At 43.4% G+C, this 21,995-nt stretch overlaps 1 protein-coding gene and 1 non-coding gene across 7 annotated transcripts in view; both read left to right on the plus strand.

The window, feature by feature from the left end:
* TRAPPC11 (trafficking protein particle complex subunit 11) overlaps nt 1-7,598 on the plus strand; it is a 51,780-nt gene extending 44,182 nt beyond the window's left edge. For all 6 annotated transcript variants that reach the window (XM_055276507.2, XM_055276506.2, XM_063637655.1 and 3 more), the window contains 3 exons: nt 802-935; nt 2,392-2,559; nt 6,605-7,598. In XM_055276507.2, the coding sequence (XP_055132482.1) occupies nt 802-935; nt 2,392-2,559; nt 6,605-6,649 (347 nt within the window). In that variant the 3' untranslated portion in view covers nt 6,650-7,598. The remainder of the gene's footprint in view (nt 1-801; nt 936-2,391; nt 2,560-6,604) is intronic.
* Nucleotides 248-350, plus strand: LOC129481413 (U6 spliceosomal RNA). Its single transcript, XR_008657414.1, has one exon. It is a non-coding gene; the product is annotated as a U6 spliceosomal RNA (small nuclear RNA).
* Nucleotides 7,599-21,995: the final 14,397 nt, after the last annotated feature.

Below are 21,995 nucleotides of genomic sequence, written 5' to 3' on the forward strand. Positions count from 1 at the left end.
TTGGAGATTACATAGTGCTGTTTTTAAATGTTTCTCTGTCCCTATAAATTGGCAGCCTGTCTGTAGGCTTGATCAGATTCAGGGTCAAGTTTTTGGCAAGAATACTTCATAGTGTATGTGCTCCCACCAGGAGGCAGGTAACATCTGTCCATCATTTTTTCTTTACTGGAATACTTTATCAAGAGAAACTTCCCTTTATCAACTGTTTGGTTATCCTGATGTCTGTAATTTGAAAAAACTGTTTATAGTGCCCACTTTAACAGCATATATGTAAAATGGGAACGGTGCAGAGATGAGCATGGCCCCATGCAAGGATGACACCCCAAATTCATGAAGCCTTCCATGTTTTTGTATCCTAGGAAAAATAAAATGGCAGAACTGCCAGAACACACACACACACACACCCCAAACAACAGTGTATCCACAAATGAGTGAATGAAAGTTTTACTTATAACGTCACTGAAACACAGCTTTTGCTTATTCTAGTTTAGGAACCATGATTGATACTTTGGGAAATCTTTTACGGATTTAAGAAATGATCCCTAAAATACAATTCAGTTCCTGATAGCCAGGACCCTGTCTAGACCAGTCATTTTTAGAAGGACATTTATTTCCTTAGCCTGTTTTATCATAGTCCTATTGCTGTTGTCCAATCAAAGAATTTTCTTATCTGGCAAGAGTACAGTAACATCATTAATTTAAATGATACTGTGTCCGTTGAATGAGATTCATTTGCAAAACGAAGCCATAAGTGGGGAGCTATTTTTTAAACCAAGAGAAATGTGTCGTCTTTCTCTGTAGATCTGCCATCATTTGGGCGTGTCAGAGAGTCCTTGCCTGTCAAGTATCACCTACAGAATAAGACCGACTTAGTTCAAGATGTGGAAATTTCTGTGGAGCCCAGTGATGCCTTCATGTTCTCAGGTCTCAAACAGGTACAGGTCATATCTTGTGATGCTTATGTTGACACAAAAGTGCACCAGGAAACAGAGAGCTGTACCTTTAGTTTTTGTGAATGAACTGAGTAAAGCTGACTGTGGTCCCTGTTGTTTTGGTAATAGTGAATTTTTAAGCACCTTAAGTGCAGCTACCTATAAAGGTGGGTTACCCTTGTCACATCATTGAGATCAGACATGTGGGTTCTTCTTATAAAACAAAAGTCCACAAATCCTTGGACTATATTATAATATGTTATAATTCCTGAAAAACTTAAAAATATCCCCTTATTACTGATGAGTGTGTGTGTTTGTGTGTGTGTGTGTGTCAGGCCTGGAGACTTCACTGTCCTAATATTAACAGCCCATTTTTCTATCAGTGAAGTTTTATAGAAATTTTGATTTTGCGTAGAATATACTTAACCATTGGTGTGTTTAGATACAATTTTGTTTCTATACTTTAAATTATCTAGATTTTTTTATTCGTTCAGTCAAATCAGAGTTGGAAAAGTTCATCAAGTTTTTAAGTGAGCAAACAAAATACCCAGGCAAAACCATGCTTCAGTGAGAGTCCTGTCCTTCACTGTCAGAGGGATAACACAGATGCCCCTCCAAAGTCAGGAAATACTTTTCAATTAACAAGGGCGTAATTAGAGAACAAATGTGTCTTCACACCTGGAAGCGTCTATCCTGACTAATCAACTGCCCTGCATATTCCGAGTGCTGTGTTTGTTGTTAAATGCAAAATAGAATTTTATATGAAATATGCTGTATGTTCAGCTACTGTTTTATATTTATAATATACAGTATTAAATATACCAACTATAATATTTACAAATGAGTAAGCTTTTTTCTTGAGTGTCTTGATTTTTTCCAGGTGTTGACTTATATAAATAGTGAGAAATATAAGGATGCTAAAATCTTACCAGTTTGTATACTTTTTAAAAGTATTGTCAAAGATTTTCAAAACGTCTTTTTTTTTCCTCCTGCAGTTAGTTAACACAAAGGTAAAATCCTTAAAAGAAAACAGAAACAACTAAATAAATTAGAACTAATTCATCTTGTATTGGCATAATGTCTACAAGTAGAGACTCTTTTACAAATTATCCCTTTACATATTGTGAACATAAAATCTACCTGGGCTAAGACAGAGAAAATATTCACCTGCCTGGAGTTCTCATTCTTTAGGAGGTATAAGTTACTCATTGTAGGTCTTGGTAGAAACTGAGAAATCTTGCATCTATTTTTTACACATTTCCTGTCTGCCATGTCCTAAACTCATACTAATTCAGCCCTACACTTTGGAATCTTTTTGGAAGATGGACTAGGAGAGAGTGAATATTTCACTAGAAGGATTTGGTTATCCAATCTTTTGTAAATAATTGAGGGTAACAACATATAGATATTGCACATATGTGTATTTGATTATCTTTCTCTGTGACTTTTTATGATGCAGATTCGATTACGTATCCTCCCCGGCACGGAGCAGGAAATGCTATATAATTTCTATCCTCTGATGGCTGGATACCAGCAGCTGCCGTCTCTCAACATCAACTTGCTTAGATTTCCTAACTTCACAAATCAGCTGCTCAGGCGTTTTATACCTACCAGTATTTTTGTTAAGGTAAAGCTTAGCAATTTTCTGCTTTTTAAATTCAAAGTCTTAAAAACAAACAGACTTCTTTTTCATGTAAACTTTACTGAACAGCATTTTGAGACCAACAGTGATAGTTTTGCCTTTTATTATATGTATTTGGCAATATTGCTATTCATTTCTATAGTTACTTTTTATAGAATCTAATTTCAAAGATTTGTATTTCCTTAGGTAAATAATGATTTATCTTCATAATATCCTTAAGCATATTTTCTCTTTGGTTTAGTAAAGTATGCTTTCAAATTGTAATTTGTTTGTAACTAGTCTTTCATCAAAATGAATTAACTTTAAATATCCTTAAACTTTTCTGATTCCCTGTAACTGTGTAATACTAGATTTAGCTCTCTTCTGAAAATGATCCTCTCTCAGAAACTACACTCTGATTTAATGTTTTTTTTTTTTATAATTACACAATTTCCAGATTCCTACAATAAAAGAATACGTAGGATGGGCAGTGTGTAACAGAGTGAATTGGAGGGACGAGTGGTTCATTTAGCTCAGCAGCCCACCTCTGATTGTCACTCCCCGATACCTAAATAAGAGCCATCTCCACATGCTTCTGGTGTCCGTCTAACATACATATACATGAATATACATATACATGAATATATGTCACTGCTGTGCGCCCTCTTTTAAGTTTCTACCCTCATGTGGAATGACAGTTCATATTACTCACTACTTCCTTTTTTGTGTCTGTCTTATTCAAGTTTGGGGGAACCGTTCCTTGTTTATATAATCCAGGATTTGATAAATTATCTGTTAATATATTCTCTGTACTCTGCCAGCTTTTATATTTCCAGACTTTTAAACAGTTTTTTTCTATGTGTATAAAAATAATTAACCCTCCCAAGCTCCTATTCCACATCATACTTTTAAATTGTGAAAGAGGCAGGGCGTGGTGGCTCACACTTGTAATCCCAGCACTTTGGGAGGCCAAGCCAGGCAGATCACGAGGTCAGAGACCATCCTGGCTAACACAGTGAAACCTTGTCTCTACTAAAAATACAGAAAATTAGCTGGACATGGTGGTGGGCACCTGTAGTCCCAGCTACTCGGGAAGCTGAGGCAGGAGAGTTGCTTGAACCCAGGAGGCGGAGCTTACAGAGCTTGCAGTGAGTGGAGATTGCGCCACTGCACTCCAGCCTGGGCGACAGAGCAAGATGCTGTCTCAAAATAAATAAATAAATTGTAAAAGAAAAATCTCATAATTTTGGATCTCCTTGTGTTTAAACAGTGGCTTTTTAAACATTTTCACCAGATCCCTTCAGTCTAAAGACACTTCCATTGGCCGCACACTTCCTTGGTGAAGTCACTCTGCAGGGGATGAGTCTCATGACCAGGTGGGGGAACAGAGGGGAACAGGTGGCCTCCGTAATGTCCCTTTAGCTGTTAGACTTTTTGAAGTTTGCTATTTTTAAGCTTAGAAGTACTGTTTGAATCATTCAGATGTATGTAGACTTGATCATATTCTAGCTGCACAGAAATAGCTTGTTTGAAATACTAGAGTAACTAATACTGAAAAGGAGAGGTTTTTGGTTCCATCAATTATTCTCTTTCATTCCTTTCCCGGGTGCTCAGGAGACCCAAACCTAATCCCAACTAATGCTCGTTCAGTCTTTTGATTTTCTCTCAAGGTAAACCTCTTCTGGGTAGTGTTTAAATTCACAAGGAAAGGTTCCAGAAAATAAACTTTTTTTTTTTTTTTTTTTTTTGAGACAGAGTCTTGCTCTGTTGCCCAGGCTGGAGTCCAGTGGCGTGATCTCGGCTCACTGCAAGCTCCGCCTCCCGGGTTCACGCCATTCTCCTGCCTCAGCCTCCCGAGTAGCTGGGACTACAGGTGCCCGCCACCACGCCTGGCTGATTTTTTGTATTTTTAGCAGAGACGGGGTTTCACCCTGTTAGCCAGGATACTCTACAACTCCCGACCTCGTGATCCGCCTGCCTTGGCCTCCCAAAGTGCTGGGATTACAGGCGTGAGCCACCACGCCCGGCCTCACTTTTTTGGTATGACTAGCATGCCCTTTTTAACTGCAGGGACCCTTTTCTGAGTACAGGTGCCACCTTCTAGCAACTTGACTGCTGCCGAAAATGTTCACCGGACTCCACAGAGCCAGCTCTTTTATCAGTAGCGAAAACTTATAATTACAAAATTTTGGCCGGGCGCGGTGGCTCATGCCTGTAATCCCAGCACTTTGGGAGGCCAAGGCAGGCAGATCACTTGAGATCAGGAGTTCGAGACCAGCCTAGTTAACGTGGTGAAACCCCATCTCTAGTAAAAATACAAAAATTAGCTGGGTGTGGTGATGGGTGCCTGAAATCCCAGCTACTTGGGAGGCTGAGGCAGGAGAACCGCTTGAACCTGGAAGACAGAGGTTACAGGGAGCCGAGACCATGCCATTGCACTCCAGCCTGGGCAACAGAGTGAGACTCTGTCTCAAAAAAAAAAAATTGCCATTCCACAGTGTATATATAGTGTACATATCTCAAAACGTCATGTTGTATACCGTAAATGTCTACAATTTTTTTTTTTTACTTGTCACACTAAGGACAGTGGCTGAGGATTACCCTTTCCCACTTATTGGACAATCACTGACTAAAATTTTAGGTCCCAGTGCACCTGTATTAAACTTTAGAGCTGTGCTGTCCAGTATAGCCACTAGCCACATGTGGCTATTGAGATTTCAGTTTAAATTAAGTTTGCTTGGTTACACTGCCACACTTCAAGTGCTTAATAGCTAAATGTGACTAGTAGCTGCCATACTGGACAGTGATGTCCTAGGCAAGCACAAATCCATACTTTTCTTCCTTAGAATAAAAGACTTTGGTTTTCTAATTGTATGATGCACTCATTTTTTGCTCCTGCTTGTAAAAGCTACATTTGGCAGGAATTTCACTAGCTTGAGCCATGATTTTGTTTCTAAAATTGAGCAGCTTCCATCAGTACTAAAAAAATAGTCAAGAATCAAGGATTGGAAACCTATTTCACTCACTCCATTCCTGCCGTGAATGTCTGGAAGCTATACTTAGCTATGTTTATGTATGTATGTACACACACACCCCTATATACATCTGAACAACCACAGCAGCAACAAACTGAAAACAGGAGTGCTGTCTTCACTGCCTTGGGAATTCCTCAGAATCTTTCTGCTTAAAGCATAGCAAATCACTTTTGATTGTGAACACTCTTCTGTTTTATTTCCTGATCATCTTTCTCCTGCTTTCCCCACAAAGGTCTGCTATTGTATATCTGTATAATAAAATAAAATTATTTGTAAGAATTTTATTCTTTTAGCTATTAGCTATCCCTCTGGGATGTTGTTAACCTGCCAGAAATTTTACAACTAAAAACAGTTATGATACCTTTTATTCATTCTTAGTCTTGACTTTTCTGGCATGGTGTTTTAAATTCTTTCAATCAGTGATCTTAGAGATAGGGCAGTTTTTGTTTTTATCTGCCACTTTTATTCTTGCAGCATGCATTGGAATTCACTGCAGACACTTTTTCTCAAACAGGAGATTGGGCAACCTTGAGTCCCCAAAAGGAACTTACCTGTCAGCTCAGGCTCTGGGCCTGCTTAAAGCTTGAGACATAGGAGGGCCCTGAGCAAGAGAGAGAGAATAAAACTTATCAGTTAAGCAGGAATGATAAACAAGGTTCCATTCCACATGCCGTCAGTGGGAAATGGCCTGGCAGTAGCTGCTGGAACGCAGGGTTGAGAGAGAAGTACTGACAGAAGAGGATTCTTCGGGTGGAAGTGCAGAGTCAGCTGGTGATGGCTACAGGAGAGGGCGGCTCCCAGCCTGTGCCGTGGCCATCCCCAGGTGCAAGTGAAGAAAGAAAGAGGTGGGGTGAAAGGAGGAGAATCACCATATCACCATTTTTGTTTTGATGCTTACATTCATTTATTCTGTTTTTGTAAAACAGTTTCAAGAATCTCAAAATCCTTCCAGTTAATAGAGCTTTTGTTATTATATTATAATTTTGTAAGCCCACTTTGTTTTTCCCACTTTAAAGCCACAGGGTCGACTCATGGATGATACCTCTATTGCTGCTGCATGATATTCAAGACTGGCCCCTTGGCTGTTGTCACAGAGACGTTGGGCAGAGCTATGCAGGTGTTTCATTGTGAACTCTAGCTTTGATCATGGTAAAAAGTTAATCTTTTCTATTTTTTAATGGATGTTATACCAACTATTCAGAGGAACTCATACTTCAAAAATATTAGGAAAATCTGTCTTATAGTTTCTCTAATAAATATTTGAAATCTCAGTATGACATGAAAGGATGTCAGACCATTGTTATCGTTGAAAATCATTTGATGAATGGTAAATTCTGTGAAAAGCAAGTGATTTGCATGTATAAAATCAGGAAAATTAAGCATCCCAAGTATGACTGGACAAAGAGAGCAGATGCACCAATGCCTGTGCCATAAAGTTCCAAATCCCCTATGTGTCTCTTTCAGAGCTGGTCAGACCGGAAATCAATCATTCTCATAAATTCAGTGTGTACTCAGAATACATACACAACAACACAGGGAGTTGTATGACTGATAGGGAAAACTTCCAGAAAGTTTTAATCAAAGCAGTTTAATTAAGGTATCAAAAATATCTTTGCTTACTATCAAAAAGTGTCAAATAGGTTCAGCTTGCGGACAAAATATGGATCATTTATGAAGCAGGTTCATATTTTAGAGGTGTTAATAAAATCCTCATCTGAAAAGATCCAAACTGCAAGGATTTGATTATAAACATAATTTCCTAGACTAAAAGTTTTTGGAAAAGATGCAGGGTCTGAGTCAGGCCTTTTGGTTATATTGTGCAGTTTCAAAAGAACTATTTAAAACTCTTGAAAACTCATGTAAATAAAAGTCATAGGGTGAAAATTGTATTTGTTAAAATATCTTAATAATTTAAAACTACCTGATTTCCTGGAAAATTTTATTATTCAAAAGGTGGAGGCATTGTAAAAAGGAAATAGTGATGTAAATAAACATATTCGCTTTCAAGTATGCTTGTCTATCTGTATCTTTTATTTTGAGCCTGTTTGATTTCAGCTTCATGAAACAGCTTTTACTAAGAACACTGTTGCATGAGATACAGTGGCAAGCACAGGACTGAAAACTGGGCTGTGTTCTAGAACTGGCTCTGGTAATAGTAGGTGAGACTTGGACAGTGCTATCTGGGAGGACATGAGCTCCCTGTTGTAACATGGCTTTCCAGGTAGAGGCCATGGAGCATGACTCTAGAGTCCAGCTGTCTAGGGTCAAATCCGTCCTCTGCTGCTTTTGTCTGGGTGACGTTGTTCAAGTTCCTTACCCTCTGTGTATCTCAGCATTCTTGTATATAAGATGTAAATAACACCCATCTTATAGGCTTGTTATGAAGGATGATATAGATTCATACATGAGAAGAGCTTGGAACAGTGCCGGACCCAAAGTTATGTACGAGAGTGCTCAGCCAGTGTCATCTGTATTTTTATGGGAAGACTGAAGAGGGTATTCACTTTTCTACTGCAGAGGTCCACGTTATCAGAATTTGTTGATACATTTTCCATAATTTACTACATATATGAGTATACCCATGTATGTAAATACATGAAACTATAAACAAGTTTCGTAGAATAATGCATTCTATATACTCATATATTTTGTATCCTACTCTGTTTTGTTAAAAAACATCCCTGGTTATAAACCTGATGAACTGATTTCATGACCCACTAATAGAATGTAAAGTGCAGTTTGAAAAATACTGGACCAAGATCTTGAAGGTTCTGTTGAATTCTAAGATGGTCTGATGCAGTGCCTACATAATAAAGATCCCATGTGTTAACACTGCCATAGTCAAACAAGGTACATGTTTGAACAGTGGGCCACTGACATGCACTTCAAAATGATCAACATGGATGGCAGTGGGATTTGTGTACCTGTGCGTGCTTCTGTACGGATATCAAACAGGTCTTTTTCTTCTTGATCTTTCTTAGAGTTGGCAATAGAATAAGCCTTTCTCAACCAGGAATTCTCCCATATCATAAATTCTACTGTGAGTATATTCTATCTACCTATTTTGAAACTGAAAATTCGAATTCAACAATACATGAAGTCATCGTCTACTCTGGGTTCTAAACTCAGAACTGTTAACGGCGTTGCAGGAGCTCTTCATTCACTGAGGCTCCAAGTGTCAGGCAGGACCTCACCCTCTTTCTCCCTGCCTCTGCCAGCAGCCACAGCCATCTGTCCCTCATGAGAATATCTGCCTCTTGTCTTTGACATTTGCTTCTCAGCATTGCTGTCTGTCAGTGTTCGCACCATCCAGGGATACAGTTTTTTAAATAAAGTGTTATAAATTGTGGGGGAGGTGTGTATAAAAGTTTGACTCGTATACATGATGGGATAAGCACCAGTGGATAATCCAGATATTACCAAAAGGAGCATGCAGATGATAATGTGTTTGGGAAGGACAAAATTAGTAATTTGCTTAATTTTATATTTTTGTGATCCTTCAACTTGCAGATTTGATCCCTTCAACTCAGTTTTCCTCATAATGTCTTTAGTTCTTTATCTTTGAAGTCTTACGAGAATGAAGAGGTTTTACAGAGCATGGCTCTTCAGGTTTTTCAAAATGTCTTCACATTACTGGGAGATTCATTATTTTTGTTCGAATTCAGTCATTTCTTTCATGGACCATGTAATATTTCCACCCGGAGTATAAAAAGCCCACCAGTTGATTCTCTGAAATAATAGCTGTGAAGAATTACAAGCTGTAATTTCCATGTTGATGTTGTCATGAGAAAGGGAGTGCTTTTAAGGAAAGGACAGCAAGCAGACAAGTGAAGTTCACCTTTTAATGGGGAGGGTCCATGCAGTCCCAGCAAATACCCTTCCGAAGCCTCCTCACTTGGCCTTAACATTCAGAAAAGGCACCCAGAGTGTCCCAACTCAATTTAAAAGTTACACATGGGTTGCATTATTTAATGATAGAGTGGATAAATAGCAGTGACGGTAATTTTCAAAGCAGTTACGTGCATGCAGCATTAGTAATTAGAGATGGTCCAACAAATATGTGATAACCAAATAGAAATGTACACGTTATCTCATCTCCTCATTTTTTCATGCCATATGGATTCACCCCACAGAACTAAATCTTCTGTAGCTAAAGCATTATGAATGCATGCTAACTAAAAGCATTCAGTTATATAAGGAAACAAATTCTTAACGTTATTTTATTGTCCCAGTATTCTTACATACCCTTTTTTACACTTATAGATTTGTTCTGAAACATTTCTAATGAGTGACACTCCTGGTGTTCTTTTTTTTTTTTTTGAGACAGAGTCTCACTCTGCTCATTCTCTTGCCCAGGCTGGAGTGCAGTGGTGTGATCTCAGCTCAGTGCAACATCCACCTCCCAGTTTCAAGCAATTCTCCTGACTTGGCCTCCCTAGTAGCTGGGATTAGAGGTGTGCACCACCACGCCCAGCTAATTTTTGTATTTTTAGTAGAGATGGGGTTTTGCCATGTTGGCCAGGCTGGTCTCAAACTCCTTACCTCGGGTGATCCACCCGCCTCAGCCTCCCAAAGTGCTAGGATTATATAGGCGTGAGCCACCGTGCCCGGCCATACTCATGCCATTCTTTGGTGACCATAACCATACCCTTTATTTTAGCAAGCGATGCCATTCTCAGACACACCTACTGAAGAGCTCCATAAAATTCACTAAATGAGTATGAAATTCCATGCTTTTCATGAAAAAGAAAAATGCATAGTTCAATTATATTCAAGTTTTCCTTAAAGATCAAACTGGTGAAAAAACATTCCCTTCCACTCGATTTACTTACGCCTGCAAACAAAAGAGAAGGTGATCACAAGGCCTTATTGTTTCTGCTTTCTGAAGCATGTTTTACTAGAGGGGGAAGTAGAACCAAGGTCAAAACTGCCACGCATGTCCACTCGGTGCACTGCCTGAGTTAGCCCTGCTCTGCAAGGGGCTGTGTTAAAAACGAAAAAACTCAAACTGCCAAGTACCCCTGCATTTCAAGCTCTATGTACCATCCAAGTTACACTCCAAGCAACTTTTTTTTCTTTTTTTAGTATGCTCACTCCAAACAGTTTTTTATTATTTCTATTTTCTCTCCATTGAAAGAAGACAAAACTCATAGTAACCTTGAAGTTGGTTTTTTATTTACAGAATACACCCTTATCCAAAATGTATCAACATGAGGCAGAGCGCGGTGGCTCATGCCTGTAATCCCAGCACTTTGGGAGGCCGAGGCAGGCGGGTCATTTGAGCCCAGGAGTTCAAGACAAGCCTGGGCAACATGGCAAAACCCCGTCTCTACTAAAAATACAAAAAAATTAGCCAGATGTGGTGGCTCGTGCCTGTAGTCCTGTAGTCTCAGCTACTCAGGGAGCTGAGGTGGGAGGATCGCTTGAACCTGGGAAGTCAAGGCTGTAGTTAGCCATGATCACACCACCACACTCCAGCCCGGGTGACAGAGCGAGATCCTGTCTCAGGAAAAAAAAAAAAATAGTATCATCGTGCATGGTAAATGGAAACTTACAAATATTGCCTTGTTAGGTTGGTTGGTCAGGATTTCTAAACTATCCCAAATGATAATTGCTAATATTTATTGAGTACTGTGATGTGCCACATGGATATGTTTTTATCTCATATAATACTCATAAAAGCTCAGTGTGGTTTTAGGTACTCTTATTATTCCCATTTTAAAGATGTGACAACTGAGGCGCAGAAAGGTTAAGTAACTTGCCCAGTGTTCTGGTTATCCATTGCTACAAAACAAATCTGCCCAATGTTTAATAGCTTAAAACAACCGTCATTATCTGTATGATTTCAGTGGGGAAGGAATTTGGGAACAGCTCAGATAGACAGTTCTGGCTTGGGGTCACTCATGCAGTTGTAGTCAAACAGTAGCTGGAGTTAGAATAGGGCCAACTGTGAGAACCAGGGGAAGCGAGGCAGCTTGGAGCTAGCCAGGCATCTCTGTTTAGTCAGGGTCGCTCCATGTGTTCACTGGGATTCCTCACAGCACGGCCGGCTCAAGGTGGCTGGACTGCTTACCTGGCAGCTCAAACCTCCAGTGAGAATGGAACCAGCAACGGAAGCTGCATCACCTTTTTTCAGCTTGCCTTCGATATCACGTAACATCACTGCTAGGGTCACAGTCCACCCAGATTCAAGGGGAGGGAACACAAACTATAAATGTCACCTCTTGAGGGGGAATGGCCTCATTCAGAAGGTACAGGACAGGAGGTGTTATTGCCTCCATCTTTGGAAAACAAAATCTGCTGTCCCCAGTGACATGGCAAGTGGGAGAAGAGCTGGGACTGTCATCAAGGTACTGTCCTGCAGAGGCCGCAACACTACACAGCCACCATTCTAATGCTGCCAGAGCTTAGTCCTAAATAACTTTGTCTTCAGCTAAATTGTGTATGCCTGAAGTACTAGGCATTTTTATGAATTAAGACCTTTCCATGCCTGCGTCTCTGTGGCTCAAGTCTGTAATCCCCAAATTTTGGGAGTCTGAGAGGTAAGGATCACTTGAGGCTAGGAGTTTGAGACCAGCCTGGGCTAGCAAGCCCCCTTCTCCACATAAAATAGAAAAATTAGCCAGGAGTGGTGGTGCCCCCCTGGTACTCTAGAGGCTGAGGCAGGAGGATCACTTGAACCCAGGACGTGAGACGTGGGGCTGCAGTGAGTCGTGTTTGCACCACTGCACTCCAGCCTGGGCGAGAGAGAGCCTGTCTCTAAAAAAAAAAAAAACCTTTCATTCTATGACAGTAAATCTATTGCCCTGAATTACACAAATTTATTCCAAGTATATTGTGGGCCAGTTCATGGGCTGGTTGCTGTGGCCATAAAGGAATCCCTGTTCCTGAAGACCAGTGGTCCAGCAGGAGACTCTGCCACGGCAGCAGATTCTGATAGTGTGGTCAGTGCCGTGGAAATGGGTACAAGACTAGTGAGTGATGGGATGTCTGGGATTTCCTTTAACATGCCTGAAAAGAAACAAAACACCCAGATTGGAGAGAAATGGATGAAACAGGATTTGAAAAATGTTGATAACATTAAAGATGGGTGGGCCTGGGGGCTTTGCCATTCACTCTCCTTTTGGGTATGTCTGGAAATTTCCATAATAAAAAAATAACAAAGGATACAAGGTAGAAAGGCGCCCCAGGGAAGGATTAACTTTTATAGAGTATGAGGAGGAAGCGGCAGGGAGGTAGGGCTTCCTCAAGGAGTGACATTGACATTGGAGTTGTTTTTGTTTTTGTGTTCATAATAAAATGATTCTGTGCTTTTGTTGTGTGGGAATGCATTTCCATCATCCATGAACAGGTAATGTTATGTGAACTGGATTTTGGAGGACATAGAAGCGTTTGTAAAATAAACAGATCAAGGAAGAGCTTTCCAGGTGATGAAAGGGACTGTTGGCATGCACCCCTGCGGCACCCTGGCATGCCAGTGCTTTGAACATAGACAGACTTGTCCACTGTTGAGTAAACCTAACCTTTATTTTTTCTACCTTAGATATTCAGTGATAAGAAAATGGTGGGCGGGGGATGAAACTCACTTAACAATGCAAACAGCGCTTGCTGCCGTCTCCCTGAGCCTCTCTGCAGAGCAGGGCTTCTCTCCCGGAGCTTTTGGAGGAAGCTGGTCTTCTTTTTGGTAATGCTCATCAGCTTGAAGAACTGTAGTCTGAAAAAATATTTGATCTTGGAGAATAATTCAAAATCACTATCTCAACAAAGGACTGAATTCCAAATGCCAAATTTAACAGGAACAATTCAGAAACCCTTTATTCAAGATGAAATAGGCCAGGCGCAGTGACTCAGGCCTGTAATCCCAGCACTTTGGGAGGCCGAGGTGGGCGGATCACGAGGTCAGGAGATCGAGACCATCCTGGCTAACACGGTGAAACCCCGCCTCTACTAAAAATACAAAAAATTAGCCGGGCGTGGTGGCGGGCGCCTGTAGTCTCAGCTACTCGGGAGGCTGAGGCAGGAGAATGGCATGAACCCGGGAGGCGGAGCTTGCAGTGAGCCGAGATCGCGCCACTGCACTCCAGCCTGGGGGACAGAGCGAGACTCCGTCTCAAAAAAAAAAAAAAAAAAAGGATGAAATATGGAATTATTCAGTCATATGCTGGGAGGAGCTCCGTGACAGCTTTTTAAAATCAAAAAGCTGATTTTTTTTAAATCAAAGGCATTAGTGACACCAGTTGGTCGGACTACATTTACGATATTCTCTCCACTTCTGATTGCCATCCTTTATTTCATTTTACTTTTTTATTGTGACCATTTCCGAACAGACACAAAAGTAGAGACTGTAACACATTTCCATGCTTATACTCAGCTTCAGCCATTAATGCCTTGCTCTCTACCATCCATCCTCCTTAACTCATTTCACCAGAAAGAAAAGGACTTTTAAAATCACATAACCACAATGCATTATTACATCTAATCAATTATTTCTTTACATTGTCTAGTATAATAACATATTCAATTTTCCCTAAGTCTTTTTACAGTTGGCTTGTTTGAATATGGATCCAAACAAGGTCCATCATTATATTAAGTTTCATTTGATGTAGAACAGCCCCGTCCCCCTTTATATCCCCTACTGACTTGATGAAGAAATGGGTCAGTTGTTTTGTAAAATATCCCACATTGGGGGTTTGGTTAATTGCAACCCCAGGGTGTTTATGTAACTTGTTCCTCTATCTACTGTTTCTCCAATGGACTGGGAGTTAGAGTTATGAGCTACCCTGAGCTCAAATTCTTTCTCCCTCTCATCCTCCCTCCAGTTCTTCTCTCCTCTACTTCCTTCCTTCCACCCTCCTCTCTCCCTCACTCCTTCCTTCCATCTTTCCTTTTTTTTTTTTAGGATAAGGCTATTTCATAGGTGATATTTCCCATCGCCACACTTCATGTCTCGTCTCGCTTTTCGTGGTAAGATTGATCGATGAGTTTAGAGGATGACAGCCTAATTCCTTTATCATAAGGTTCAGCTAAACAGCCATCGATGCAATTGTCTGAATTGAATGACGCTCATTGCATTGACGCGTTGATCACTGTTTAGCTGAACTGTATATTTAACTTAAATATGTTTTAAAATTAGAAGTTTTTCAATTGGAAGTTGCAAAATGTAATTAAAGAATGCTATTCTGCATTCATTGACTGGAATTCTTAGAGATTTTTTTTTTCCTCATCCACTAGGTCTATTTAATTACCCTACAATATAGTTCCTACAGCAAAGAGAACTTTTTTTCTTAATTCAGCTCATCAGACAAGGAAGCAAAGATAATTTTTAATAACCTAATTCCTTCTCTTTATTTGTAATTTTCTTCCTTTTTTTTTTTTTTGACACAGAGCCTCTGTCACCCAGATGGGAGTGCAGTAGCATGATTTTGGCTCACTGCAACCTCCGCCTCCCGGGTTCAAGCGATTCTCCTGCCTCAGCCTCCCAAGAGTAGCTGGGATTACAGGCGCACGCCACCAAGCCCCGCTAATCTTTGTATTTTTAGTAGAGACGGGGTTTCACCAGGTTGGCCAGGCTGGTCTCGAACTCCTGGGCTCTAGTGATCTGCCCGCCTCAGCCTCCGAAAGTGCTGAGATTGCAGGAGTGAGCCCCAGCGGCCGGCCTCTGTATTTTTAATTTTCAGTGTAATGAGTTGGTGGCCCTCCTATCTCTAATGTTATCCCAGAGCTTCGGTGTTAGTGCTTCGTGCTCTCTCCGTTTCTCCCTTGTTCTTATGGAATAATGATGTAAATTAGGAGCCTGGGGTCAGGAATCTCAGGTTAGGGCGAGGGCTTTTCCGTGGTGTTGGCAGCGGCTGGCGCCTGCGCCCTCCGTGCAGGACAGCAGCTCCCTCCAGCGGTTTCCCTCGCGCTTTGTGCCTTGCCCAGCGCTCAGACGCTCTGCTCTGAAAAGTAAAGTTCACAAGGTGTCTTCAGCTGCAAGGATAAAATCAAGAAGGCAACTTCAAACACAACCTTTATCGACTTAAAATCAACATTAATGTACGGATGGTCCGAATGGTCACCTTGGGAAATCAGTGAAAGGGCCTGACATGGAGAAGAGATTAAATTATGTTTAATAAATATTCATTTTATGTTCATTCTTTGAAAACGGGTACTCATTGAATGACAGATCTTCTACCACACACAAACACTAACAGATACGCGTAACTGCGCCCTGCAACATTTTATTTTCCGGCTGCTTGCCCCTCCGCTGTCAGGTGGCAGTGTCCCCGGTGCTTAGGGGAACAGGAGGGGTTCTGGTGCTGCTTCCCTTCCGTGCACAGAAAATTCATCCAGGCTGGCGCGGCGGCGCAGGCCTGTAATCCCAGCACTTTGGGTGGCTGAGGGGGGCGGTTCACTTGAGGTCTTGAGTTCAAGACCAGCCTGGCCAACACGGTGAAACCGTCTCCACTAAAAATAAAAACTGTCTCTACTAAAAAAATTAGCCGGGCGCGGTGGCGCGCCTGTAATCCCAGCATTTTGAGAGGATAAGGCGGGTGGATCACTTGAGGTCAGGAGTTCCAGACCAGCCTGGCCAACATGGTGAAACCGCGTCTCTACTAAAAATACAAAAATTAGGCCGGGCGGGGTGGCTCACGCCTGTAATCCCAGCACTTTGGGAGGCCGAGGCGGGCGTATCACGAGGTCAGAAGATCAAGACCATCCTGGCTAACACGGTGAAACCCCGTCTCTACTAAAAATACAAAAAATTAGCTGGGCGTGGTGGCGGGCGCCTGTAGTCCCAGCTACTCGGGAGGCTGAGGTGCGAGAATCACTTGAACCCGGGAGACGGAGGTTGCAGTGAGCCGAGATCGCGCACTGCAGTTCAGCCAGGGCGACAGAGGGAGCCCTCATCTCAAAAAAAAAAAATAATAATAATAATAAGGAAACAAACAAACAAAAAACCCACACCAACCCAGCCTCTCTAGCCAGGCCCGCCCGCCCGTCCGGCCCCCGCTCCTGGTCCGGGCTTCTCCGGCCGGGCCGCGGGGCCATTCGGCGCGGGGCGGGGCATGGGGGAGTTTCCGCAGCGGTTAGACCGGCCGGGGGACCTCGGGACAATGAGCCTTTCTGTTTTAAAGCCGGAACCCCGCCGGGCCGCGCCGCAAAGAGGCTCCCCTGCGGCTGGCAGGAGAGACCTGCAGAAACTCGTGCGCGCCGAGCGAGGCGGGCGCCCTGGGGCTGGGGCACGCGGCCCGCGGGGGCCGCCAGGGAGCGGCCGCGGCGGGACCAGGACTCCGGTGCGCCCCGCCGCCGCCAGCACCCTCCTTGGGAAGCCCGTCCGACGCGTACTCTGCAGGGGCCTTCAATAGGGGCTGTCGCCACCTGCACCTGCGCCACTGCGGTTCGCAGGAAACTCCTGTAGCTTTTCGGAAGCACAGTGCAGAACGTCCGGTGAGGGTTTGCAAAGCCGCCCTGGGAGATGCAGCAGTGTGAAACTTAAACGGTTGCACTTGGCCTCTGCTGCACCTGGCCTCTGCCGCTCCTGGCCTTTCTGCTGCATCTGGCCTGTCTGCTGCACCTGGCCTCTCTGCTGCACCTGGCCTCTCTGCTGTATCTGGCCTCTGCAAACTTGGGTGCCCTAGAGCTTCCTACCCAGAAGTGAGTGCCGTGCACACTGCAGGTGCGAGGTGCCCCTCCTTCTGTCCGTTCTGTTTGGTTTGGCAGATGACAATACTCTCAGTGGGGCCTGAAACCTTGATAGTCATGGCTTTCTTTGTAAGAAGGACTCTGTTCCTTCATGAAATCACTTTTATTTGGATTATAGAGATCTGTCATAAAGAGATTCAGTGCTTAATAATAACGTGGGGAAAGGATCACTAGGTACTGTTAAGAAAAAAGCAAGGACAGAACAGTGAATATGGTAATGATCTTGTTTTGTAATACAAAACAAAACAGACACTATACAAATACAAACCCAAAGGAAAATGATCATGCATAAAAACATTGTTTTCGGGCCTGGGGCTGTGGCCCATGCCTATAATCCCAGCCCTTTGGGAGGCCAAGGCAGGAGGATCACTTGAGCCCAGGAGTTCAAGATCAGCCTCGGCAACAAAGCGTGACTTCGTCTCTTCAAAAATTAAAAAGAAATTAGCCAGGCGCTGGTGTGGGCCTGTAGTCCCAGCTACTCGAAAGGCTGAGGTATGAGGATTGCTGGAGCCCAGGAGGTCAAGGCGGCACTGAGCTATCATTGTGCCACTGCACTCTGGGCTGGGCGACAGAGCTGGGCCCCATCTCTCTCTCTCTCTTTCTCTAGAAAGATCGTTTTTGGATTGTTGGATTGTACAGGTGATAATAATTTTCTTTATTTTACTTATCTGTTCCGAATGGTTTTCCACAGTAAACATTTTTTTTTTTTTTCTAAGAAGAAGGGATAATAAATGTTTATTTTTTGTAAGGAACATAGATTGGCCGGGCGTGGTGGCTCACGCCTGTAATCCCAACACTTTGGGAGGTGGAGGCGGATGGATCACGAGGTCAGAAGTTTGAGACCCGCCTGGCCAATATGGTGAAACCCCGTCTCCACTAAAAATAAAAAAATTTAGCTGGGCACGGTGGCACACACCTGTTGTCCCAGTTACTCAGGAGGCTGAGGCAGGAGAATTACTTGAATCTGGGAGGTGGAGGTTGCAGTGAGCTGAGATGGTGCCACTGCACTCCAGCCTGGGCGACAGAATGAGACTCCATCTCAAAAAAATAAATAAATAAAAGGAACATAGATCACAGCACCAGAGGGAAGAGTCCCAGCAGATAGGTCCTATGCACAAACTTCCTCCCCAGTGATCCACAAGTCACCCAGGAGGTAAAGTATATACAAGCTACATCAATGTTCCAGGATGAGGGTTGCCATTAACAAGTTTGTTTCCAGCCCTGAAATCTGTTCCCATTTGAACAAATATTAATCTTAGGAATAGTATAAGGCTCCCCACCAAGATGGTTTAAGCAAAGGTCATAGGCCCTGCATATCTAAAAATGTAACCCTGAAGTTCTCTTTGAGTGAAAGCATTGTTATGTGTCTCAGACAAGGAGTGTTCCATTCAACACTGAAGCGCACATGTTTGCATGTGAGCTGTTACTGCAGACTTGCCTGAGATGCATCCAGCCCAGAAGGGCAGGCACAGTGGGCAGCTCGTGTATGGAGGGAGACCAACCAGAAGAAGACACAAAGATATATTTTTGAGGCTTCATTATTTCCCATCGAAAAGTCAACCCCCATTCTAGTGGCCAGAATTGACTGCAGAGAAGTCAGGGTGCCCAGGAAGGGGACTGTATGGTAAACATAGCATTATCACTGCCACAGGAGCCTTGCAGGGTTCAGCTGAAACTCCACCTCCCTCCACAGTCTTCAGGGGTCCTTCTTGTCCTACGGACTCTTCTGGCATTTCCTGTATGGATGCCCATCTCATACCTTTAAATTTTTAAATTTTATTTATTTGAGACAGAGTCTTACTCTGTCACCAGGCTGGAGTGCAGTGGTGCTATCTCAGCTCACTGCAACTTCCGCCTCCCAGGTTCAAACAATTCTCCTGCCTCAGCCTCCCAAGTAGCTGGGATTACAGGCGCCCACCACCCTGCCCAGCTAATTTTTGTATTTTTAGTAGAGGCAGGGTTTCATCATGTTGCTCAGGCTGGTCTCGAACTCCTGACCACAGGCGATCTGCCCTCCTCAGCCTCCCAAAGTGCTGGTGAGAGGTGAAGCCAGCTGGGCTTCTGGGATGGGTGGGGACTTGGAGAACTTTTCTGTCTAGCTAAAGGATTATGAAGGCACCAATCAGCACTCTGTGTCTAGCTAAAGGTTTGTAAATGCACCAATCAGCACTCTGTCAAAACGGATCAATCAGCACTCTGTAAAACGGACCAGTCAGCACTCTGTAAAATGGACCAATCAGCAGGATGTGGGTGGGGCCAAATAAGGGGATAAAAAGCAGGCCAGGCAAGCCACCTGTGACAACCCCCTTGGGTCCCCTGCGATGCTGCAGAAGGTTTGCTGTTTTGCTCTTTGCAGTAAATCTTGCTGCTGCTCGCTTTTTGGGTCCATGCCGTGTTTATGAGCTGTAACACTCACTGCAAAGGTCTGTAGCTTCACTCCTGAGACCAGCAAGACCACGAGCCCACCAACCCGCCAGGAGGGATGAACAACTCCAGACGCACCACGTTTATGAGCTGTAACACCACGAAGGTCTGCAGCTTTGTTCCTGAGGCCAGCACAAATCCATTGGAAGGAATGAACAACTCCAGACGCACCGCTTTTAAGAGCTGTAACACTCACCGTGAAGGTCAGCAGCTTCACTCCTTCAGTCAGCGAGACCATGAACCCACCAGAAGGAAGAAACTCTGGACACACAGAAGTGGTGTCCTGCCCCTCCACACCTGTGGGTATTTCTAGTCGGGTGGGACGAGAGACTGAGAAAAGAAATAAGACACAGAGACAAAGTACAGAGAAACAACAGTGGGCCCAGGGCACCGGCGCTCAGCATACCAAGGACCTGCACCGGCACTGGTCTGTGAGTTCCCTCAGTTTTTATTGATTATTATCTTCATTATTTCAGTAAAAAGGAATGTGGTAGGAGGGCAGGGTGATAATAAGGAGAAGGTCAGCAACAAACACGTGAGCAATAGAATCTATGTCATAATTAAGTTCAAGGGAAGGTACTATGACTGGACGTGTACATAAGCCAGATTTCTGTTTCTCTCCACCCAAACATTTCAGTGGAGTAAAGAATAACAAGGCAGCATTGCTGCAAACATGTCTCACCTCCCACCATAGGGCAGTTTTTCTCTGATCTCAGAACTGAACAAATGTACAATCGGGTTTTATACCGAGACATTCAGTTCCCAGGGACAAGCAGGAGACAGTGGCCTTCCTCTATCTCAACTGCAAAAGGCTTTCCTCCTTTACTAATTCACCTCAGCACAGACCCTTTACGGGTGTCGGGCTGGGGGACGCTCGGGTCTTTCTCATCCCACAAGGCCATATTTCAGACTATCGCATGGGGAGCAACCTTGGACAATACCCCGCTTTTAAGGGCAGAGGTCCCTGCGGCTTTTAGCAGTGCATTGTGCCCCTAGTTTATTGAGACTAGAGAATGGCGATGACTTTTACCAAGTATACTGCTTGTAAACATTTTGTTAACAAGGCACGTCCTGCACAGCCCTGGATCCCTTAAACCTTGATTTCATACAACACAGGTTTTTGTGAGCTCCAGGTTGGGTCAAAGAGGCTGGGGCAAGGTGGCTGGGGCAAAGCTACAAATTAACATCTGAGCAAAGTAATTGTTTAACGTACAGGTCTTTTTCAAAATGGAGTCTCTTATGTCTTTCCTTTCTATATAGACACAGTAACAGTCTGATCTTTCTTTTCCCTACAACACACCATCTTTAAGAACTGTAACACTCACCAGGAGGGTCTGTGGCTTCATTCTTAAAGTCAGCGAGACCAAGAACCCACCAATTCCGGACACACTGGGATTACGGGTGTGAGCCACTGCACCCAGCTCATCTTGCACCTTTTTAAAGGCTGCATTCTGTCTCTCAACTAGCTCTTTGTGCTATATCTCTTTTCTCCCTAGTGCCCAACGCAGGGCTCAGATGGGGTTGGACACAGCCATCAATGGCCAGGGGATGACTTAGTTGCTCAAAAGTGCAATCTGGGCTGTCTTGTTACTAAAAACAGTTCTGTGAAATGCTACAGTCAACAACCACTTGCTGGTTTAACTCAGTGATTGAACTGGATACAGTGACTAGAGAGAATCCAAACAGTGTGGAGGCCCAAGGTCAGCTGCCTTATTGAGTCAGTCAGCAGGGAGAAAGCTCTCTACCAGAGTACTCAGCAGTGTAGCGGGCTATCTTCAGGGACCTACGTCTGGATGGCTACAGGATACGGCTCTAGGTGTTGTCAATGATCATATTATTTGGTGCAGTTAAATAAGGATTTATTCACTGATCAAGCAGAATTTTTAAAAATATGTACTTCCCGAATACTAAAAATGGAATTAAAAGCAGCCAATTCTTGTAGAATTGCTGACTTCCCTTTCTCTATTTGTGAGAGAGATATGGAGAGAGCCCCACCTTAACAGATTTTTTTTTTTCTTTGGGACGGAGTCTCACTCCATCACCCAGGCTGGCGGACAGTGGCGCGATCTTGGCTCACTGCAACCTCTGCCTCCTGGGTTCAAGCGATTCTCTCACCTCGACTTCCCCAGTAGCTAGGATTACAGGTGCCCACCGCCACGCCTAGTTTTCTGTATTTTTAGTAGAGAATGGGGTCTCGCCATGTTGGCCAGGCTGGTCTCAAACTCCTGACCTCAAGCGATCCGCTTGCATCAGCCTCCCAAAGTGCTGGGATTATAGGTGTGAGCCATTGTGCCTGGC

This window comes from Symphalangus syndactylus, chromosome 4 (genome assembly GCF_028878055.3).
Source record: "Symphalangus syndactylus isolate Jambi chromosome 4, NHGRI_mSymSyn1-v2.1_pri, whole genome shotgun sequence".
Classification (NCBI taxonomy): domain Eukaryota; kingdom Metazoa; phylum Chordata; class Mammalia; order Primates; family Hylobatidae; genus Symphalangus; species Symphalangus syndactylus.